The sequence below is a fragment of the Sceloporus undulatus genome, chromosome 4 (genome assembly GCF_019175285.1).
Source record: "Sceloporus undulatus isolate JIND9_A2432 ecotype Alabama chromosome 4, SceUnd_v1.1, whole genome shotgun sequence".
NCBI lineage: Eukaryota > Metazoa > Chordata > Lepidosauria > Squamata > Phrynosomatidae > Sceloporus > Sceloporus undulatus.
This window is the reverse complement of record NC_056525.1, coordinates 77,447,087-77,454,975: the sequence shown is the minus strand read 5'-3', so window position 1 is coordinate 77,454,975 and position 7,889 is coordinate 77,447,087. Positions and strand designations below refer to the sequence as shown.

General features: G+C 37.9%; 1 protein-coding gene across 2 annotated transcripts in view; it reads right to left on the bottom strand.

Moving 5' to 3' along the window:
- Window positions 1-2,686: 2,686 nt before the first annotated feature.
- The window catches only part of LOC121927611 (cytochrome P450 4B1-like), a 44,747-nt gene continuing 39,544 nt past the window's right edge, over window positions 2,687-7,889 (bottom strand). For both annotated transcript variants that reach the window (XM_042461396.1, XM_042461397.1), the window contains 4 exons: window positions 6,453-6,586; window positions 5,825-5,889; window positions 3,533-3,615; window positions 2,687-3,004 (listed from right to left, as the gene is read on the bottom strand). In XM_042461396.1, the coding sequence (XP_042317330.1) occupies window positions 2,836-3,004; window positions 3,533-3,615; window positions 5,825-5,889; window positions 6,453-6,586 (451 nt within the window). In that variant the 3' untranslated portion in view covers window positions 2,687-2,835. The remainder of the gene's footprint in view (window positions 3,005-3,532; window positions 3,616-5,824; window positions 5,890-6,452; window positions 6,587-7,889) is intronic.

Genomic DNA, 7,889 nt, shown 5'->3' with positions numbered 1-7,889 from the left:
TGTTTACAACATTTAATTACAGGGACGTACTACACTTCTTGTCAGCAATCAGTTTATCGTACTCCAGAATCATGTTTGAAATTGATGTTTTCAAAATATCTTCCAAGTGTTCGTTGGTCAGGGTTGATTGTTACATAGGAGATTATTGCTTTACTTTTGCTCCAGGCATAGACACAAGGTGCCTCTTTAAGAAGATGCATTCACTCATCGCCGGGCAGTAGGCAGCCTGTATGCTTCTGCTGCAACTTTACAAGAACAGGAAAATCCAGCTCATTAAGAGATGCAGGGTAAGCTCAGAGTTATCAAGTGTTTACAGTAGCCACAAGTGTTTGCATAAAATCTGGACACTTTAACTGTAACCTGGGAATTTTGAACAGAGGAGGAAAAAAGATGGTATTCATATGGTTTACCGGTGATTTTTTTTGGGGGGGGGGGGGGAATAAGAGGCTTGACAGACCGCCCCGAAGGGGCAGTGCGATGCCACCCTTTTCCTAGTTTCTCTTAAAGACTGTTCCTTGTTATTTCTCCCTTCTAATAGAACTACTAGTAATAGGATTATAGGTTCTTTTACTTTTAATCATGCTGCACATCATATTAAATGTATTATTCATAAACATTGGCATATTGTGCAAAACATTCCTGGATGCTCGCAGGCACCCATTATAGCCCTGCGTAGAACTAGAAATTTAAAAGACTCATTAGTTCACACTGACTTCCAGGTACATGCTCAGGAGCCATTTCACATCAGGGGACATTACAAATGTTGACATTGTAGTTGTTGCAGATTATCATTAAACATAAAATCATTTATATCAAGGGAACGTTATGAGCTGAAATCATTTACTAACTGTAATTCTCAGGATGTCATTTATGTGATCTTAGGTCCCTGCCAAAAAAATCTATGTAGGACAAACCTCCAGACATTTAAGAACTAGGATTTCCGAACATAGAAGCACTATTCATAATAGATGTTTAGATACCCCACTAGTTACACACTGTCTACAATTTAATCATTCTCCAGATTCTTTGAAATTATTTGCAATTGAACAAGTTAAGTTTGGCCCTTTTTATAGTGGTACCAAACAAACCAAACTTCTACAAAGAGAATCGTATTGGATCCATAGTTTAGCTTCTAGTATACCCAAGGGCCTAAATGAACAGTTAGATTTGTCAGCTTTTCTATGAAATTGTTCAGATTTAGTTATTATGCAGCTCTTTGCTATATACAATGTTATAATCTATAGAGGCAGTTAGCAATTTGTGACAGAAGTATATTTGATATTATGAAGTTGAAACTCTATTTTAAATGTAATTGCAATGAATGTTATTCATCACATAATATTTTATTCTATTGATATATGTAATGTATATTTTGATATACTCAGCCTAGTATGTGGTTTACGTATTGGGAGACATAGTACATTGCATTTCTGTTATATATACCTTTAAGAGATTTAATGTATTAGTTAGCCACCTGTAGGTCATTGAATAGAATGGTATATTACTACATACAGTTACTCCTAATCCCTTACCAGATTCTACTATTGTTAATTCAAGCTGTCCTATGATTTGGGTAAACAATGGTGCTATTTGCTTTGTGGTATTTGTTTTGAGTGTACTTTCTAGACTATGAAGATTGTGTTACTAATGCTTGTTAACTTTATGCATTTAGAAGCATGGAATGGCAGAGTGATATACTTATCCGGAATTGAAATTTATGCAATGCTGATGAAGACTATTATAAGTCGAAATGGCCACATATTACTCCGGAGGTAGCCGTCTGAAAGTTTCCTACCATGTTTCTAATGTTGAAAACATTCAACTCTTGAAGGATATTGCCAGCAATGAAATGTTATCTTTGCTATAAGGGCTACAAATAGTTATTTTCATAGGTTTTGAACTGGATTGTTCCTGCAATAGCAGAATATTGCCACTGCTGATATTCTACAGACTTCACCCTCACCATTGGGACTATTAATTGCCAGCAAAAAGAGTTATTTCCTACAGCCGGTTTAATGTTGATAGTGTATTCAGGATTTGTTTATCACTGTTGAGCTTTATTAACTGATATACATATACATACATACATACATATATATATATATATATTGCAAGAAAATGTTATGTCATTATAATCATTGCATTCAGTATTGAAGATTTATAATTCACCTCATTGGTTCCCTCCCTTCTTCGTTAGTTTACACTATAAGCCTTCTGTTTGTTTTGGTTTTCTGGAGTATTCAGGTAGAACATGGCTGAATGGAAACATACCTTTGCTTTCAATGATACTGACAGAACACGCATTCTATCCAATAGGTCCTTGTTTAGTGAACATGAAGTCACACATCATTCTGGTAATTTGCATGACTTTGAAGCCCTCAAAAGGGCGCCATAGCCATGGTGGCATGGCTATATGGTGCTCCTTCAGCGCTTCATCATATGGATACACCATATGGAGCCGCCAAACTGTGTGGCTTCCTGCCAGTGGAAAAAGAACCCGTGAAAAGTGAGTTCTTTTCAAGCCATGGTGGTGGCGTAACCAGTGCACCAGCATCAGCAGTGGTGTGCGGAAGCCACACAGCACTTGTGTAACAATGGCAGCACCCATGTATACAGGGCGCTGCCATTTTTGCACCCTTGTCATGTGCTAGGGTTCAGGGGCATGTGAGCAGGGCGCCCCAAGGCAACCCTAGCACGTGTTGAGGGCGTCGCTAAGGGACGGTATGTACCGGCCCATAGACAACTTTAGATTGGAGTCTTGTATCACATTTTAGTCCTAGTTAGGAAAGTGGCCAGCTTTGTGGCTAGGCATCTCACAGACCAGGATTACATGTGTCAAAGGAGTTTCTTCAGCTTCAAATGTATTCCATTCTCAGAGCGTGTGACAATGTGAGCAACAGGAACTGGAGGGTTTGCTGGATCTGGTTTCAGCTCAAAGTGCAGCAAAGTCAATGCAAGAGCCACTTTCATTTCTGTGATAGCAAACTGTTGTCCAATGCAGTTCCTGAGTAAAGAAAAAGATGAAGCAGTATTATGTTTTGAAAGATATGATCCAGCAGCGGCTGGTGGTGCCTATGGCATTGGGATGGTGACTTCCTTTCATGTTTTAGTCCACATGTTGAAGGAATTATCCAACACGTTGAACACTCCTCCAAATACATTTAGCCCCATGAACAATTGCTTAGCAATTAAGTCATTTCATTTTACACTAGCCACAGCTTCCGAATCATCTTCAAGGCAGGCCCACATAGAGTGCACTACAGTAGTACCATTAAATAAGCTATATGGTTGCTTATGCATCAACTTCCAATTTTGTGCAACCTTAGCCACATCCTCAATTACTCTCTTTGATTCTTATTAGATAAATATAAATAGGAGTTGCAAAAGCAGGAGGAGGAGGAGGTGGCTGGTAAAGTGCACCCCCACCCAGTATATGTGATATCAAAACATCTGAATAAGAGTTGTTTGTCTGTGTAAATAAATCCAGAACTGACAAACTCAATCTAACTGATAAGTCCTTAAATAGCACTACCTTGGCCCAGCAGCAAAAGGTAGGTAAGAATAGGGATGGCGTAAACATGAATTGTCTGGGGAAAATCTCATGGGATCAAACACCTGAAAGAGAAAATGAAAAGTTTAAGTATCTCCACTGAAGCCACAAACACTCTTGGAGCTACTTCACAATCTACCAGATACATGGTAATTCTCTGGAACTCCCTCATGTGCCACCTCCTAGTCTGAGGTCAGGTAATAGCAAGTGCCCACTACCATAAAAAAAAAATCAGCTTTTCACATATACACAAAGGACACTTTCTTGACACAGTTTGTTGATCTAATTTCTTTAAACATGGAGAACTTTCAGTGGGGTTGTTAGCTCCCAGACACACTGCAGAAACAATCCACTTTGAGACTACTTTAACTGCCCTGGTTCAGTGCTAGGGAATCCTGGGAACTGTAGCTTATTGTGGCACCAGAGCTCTCTCTTAGAGAAGTCTAAATGCCTCACATACACTACAGTTCCCAGGACTCCCTAGCATTGAGCCAGGACAGTTAAAGCGGTCTCAAACTGGATTGTATCTGCAGTGTGTTTTGGACCTTAATCTGATCCATGTTTTAGTTCTAACTTTACAAGACCTGTCCAAGGTGCTAAATTAAAATTTAAAGACAAGTCAAAGACACTGTTCAGCAGCTTGTCGCATTATTTTTCTCATTAATTTTTTCATTCTTGAAAGAATCTGTTTAGACAAAAGTATTTGATACACATCTTGTGCTGAGCAGACAAATGCATTAGATTCATTTAGCTTCTATTCAATCTCCTTATCCTCTTTTGGGCTTCCTTTAACTCCACCCCCCCCCCCACTTCCCCATTGTGTATGACTCTTATTACCAGTGTTTTTCAGACTTGTTATTGCAGTTCTCAGTAAGTCTTGCTCTTCCACTATTTTCTCAGTAGACCAGATCATTACTAGGCATATCCAGGGGTAGCTGTATTGGCTGCACAGCAAAGTACAGTAATATCTAAAATCCACAAAGCACTGATACCTTTTATTGGGCCAACAAAATGCACATAATACATGGTGCATGATTTTAAAGCTCCAAGGGCTTCTTCATCAGGCAAAGGTGTTAAAAATTATACAGAGGAAAGAAAAAAAAATGGCAATGTTAGAGTCATTTTGTCAGAATGTCATTATTGTTGTTCTTAGTTAAGATGGTACAGATGGATAGCCATGCAGGCAGAGGCCATTCCGCCATTTTGGCCATGTCTTGTTTTGAGAGATAAAGAATCATAAAGTCCAGGATATAAAATTTAAGCTCCATTAGCAACACAAAAGAAACCTCCTCCAGGTTGTCTCTCCAGTGTCAGGCTATTTGCTCTCTTCTTTGGCAGAGACCACAGAAGTCATCAAGAATCTACTGTGTAGTTGCGTTTGGAAAAGTTTTAGATGCTGTAAAACATGCCAAATGCAGACCCAATTTTTTTTTAAAAAAACAAATTACTTTTTGCTTTGCTCAATAAAGATAGTGCTGTTTTGTGGATCTGGGGTGTGTTGTACTACTAGGCATGCACTACATTAAAAGCACAAATATAGGACACAAATATATGGGTGACACCTGGCTTGAAAACAGTACATGTAAAAAGGATCTAGGAATCTTAGTAGGCCACAAGCTAAACGTAAGTCAGCAGTGTGATGCAACCCCCAAACAAGCCAATGCAATTCCAGGCTGCATCAACAGGAGTATAATGTTGGGAAGCATTAGTTCCACTCTATTCTGCTTTGTTCAGACCTCACTTGGAATACTATGTTCATCACTGGTCCCCACAGTTCAGGAAGGATGTTGACAAGATGGAATGAGTCCAGAGAAGAGTGACCAAGATGATCAAAGGTCTGAAAGCCAAGCCTTATGAGGAACAACTGAGGGAACTGGGTCTATTTAACTTGGAGAAAAGACTGAGATGTGACATGATAGCTATCTTTAAATATCTGGAGGGATGTCATGGAGCCAGTTTGTTTTCTCTTGTTCCAGAGACTAGAATACAAACCCATGGATTGAAATTACAAAAAAAAATAAATAAATAAATAAAAAAAAAAGTGATTCCACCTAAATATTAGGAAGACCTTTATTTTACTGTAAGAGATGTTCAACAGAGGAACAGACTGCCTCAGAAGGTGGTAGACTCTCCACTATTGGAGGTCTCTAAGCAGAGGCTGGGTGGGCATCTTCTAGGAGTGCTATACTTGCATGGCAGCGGGTTGGACAAGGTTACTCTTCTGGTCCCTTCCATTTCTAAGATTCTACAGTTCTAAACCCTTTATTCACCTACCTCTGGACTGTTCCACACTTCAGGGTTTCTGTGGAGTCCAAATAGACTTAGTCCAACTAAGAAACCTGAATAGAAGAAGAACCATTCATTGTAATATACTCCCAATTTTCTGTATACTCATAGTCTCACTATTAGGAACTCTGCAAACTAATGTGGTAATTTTGCCCATTCCAGATAGAAAAATTAAGATACCATCACTTTTGCCTTGGTGACATCTATTGTAATGGGTTGCTACACAATGCTTTAAAGAATGTTCAGACAACTACAATTAGTCAATCGAAAAGGTCCTCTCTTACATCTCTACCAAGATGGGCCCCAATGTGAACTATGAACTCTCAATCATGTGTAGAACTGGTTCACATGATTTCGCCTTAGAAAAGCGGTAAGCAGTATTTTAAAAACTGGGCCTCTGCACAATTGAATCCTGTTATTTAGCTTATTTCACTGAAATTAATAATGTTTTATTAATTGGTGCTTTATTGGGAATAATAACATATGTTTCCCTTAAATGGACTTTAATTTCATAGCTGTTTTGATAAAGGACATTTTACAATTTGCTTCATAATATATTCTTTCTCTCTCTCTCTCATCTATGCAAAGAATTAAATATGGCAAGTGAAAAGCTGACCTTTTGGCAGGGCTCGTCCATCATCAAAAATCAGAGGTGAATTCAATACACGAGCTATCAGGGGTACTGGAGGGTAAAGTCGAAGGCTCTCTTTAATGCACATAGTGGTGTATGTCATCTTCCCCAAGTCTTCCCTGTATATAATTGAGAGAGACAGGAAAATTTACAGAGGAAAAGATGAATCAACAGTTGATTTTTTTTAGAGCTCCAAACTTGACCAAACATATTTCACATTTTAAAAAGTAAGGCTTCATGTTTGGATGAATTAGAGATTAATTAGACCTGACATAGGATATTGGTAAACACTGTTACCCTCATTAAAAATAAAAATAAAAATAGTACACTTGGGGTTTTAGTAACATGAAAAAGATTATATGAACTCATTCTGAAAGAGATTTAGAACAGGAAAATAGTATAAGAGTCAAAGGTCCAAAAATCTTCCATCATCAAAAATGATTTGGATAATTTTGATTTGGAGCGGGAAATAAATTTTAAAAATAAAAAGACACATGGGGTCAACTATGATATCTGAGAAGTGTGTTAATATTTAGCCACAAATACCCAAGTAGTAGTACTCAGACAGCATATATCAACATACTGCTTTCCCTTGGTATGCCAGGATTCCTGAAGGTTCCTGGCTTATTGTAATGTGTAAATTGGGCCCCCACACATTGTGATATAGTTTTTGCCTCTGTACAATAACTTACATACTGGTACATAGTGTCAGAAGTGTATATGAAAAGTGACTGACAGGTATAGACTGGCCCAGAGTATTTTTGCATAAAACTGAAAATTGGTTGGAGCAGTAAAAATGAGAGGCACTGCTCCAATCCATCCATCCATTCTATTATTTATATCCCACCTTTCTCCTGGATTAGGACTCAAGGCAGTTTATATAAAGGCATAAAATGGGATAAAAACACACATACGGTAGTTAGATATATACAAAATGAAAGTTAAAACAGTATTAAATAAATACTAAAAACAGTATAGCATCATTAAAACCCCATTGTTAAAAATCAATTTCCAAAGGCATGATTGGAAAGAAAGGTTACTCAAAAGACAACAAAAGACCCATCCTAGTTTCCCAAGGGAAAAAAAATCCAAAGTGTGGGAGTAGCCACAGAGAAGGCTTTCTCCCATGTTTCAATCTATCATGTCCGTGAAGGCAGTGGGGAAAGCTGGTGGGATCATAGTTGGGAATAACAATTTGAATTAGATAAGTATATAGCTAAAAGCTATATATCCCATAGTCTCTACATTGATTTAAAAAATGAAAGATTTTGTAAATATTCTGATAGAAGCAGTACCCTGCAATACATATGTGAATATATCTATGTTTCCCATTGTGTGGAATAAGGAAACATGTAACATATTGATTCATCATGGAATCACCCCAGTCCTTGACATTTGTTGTTTATTCTAGAAGAAAAAAGA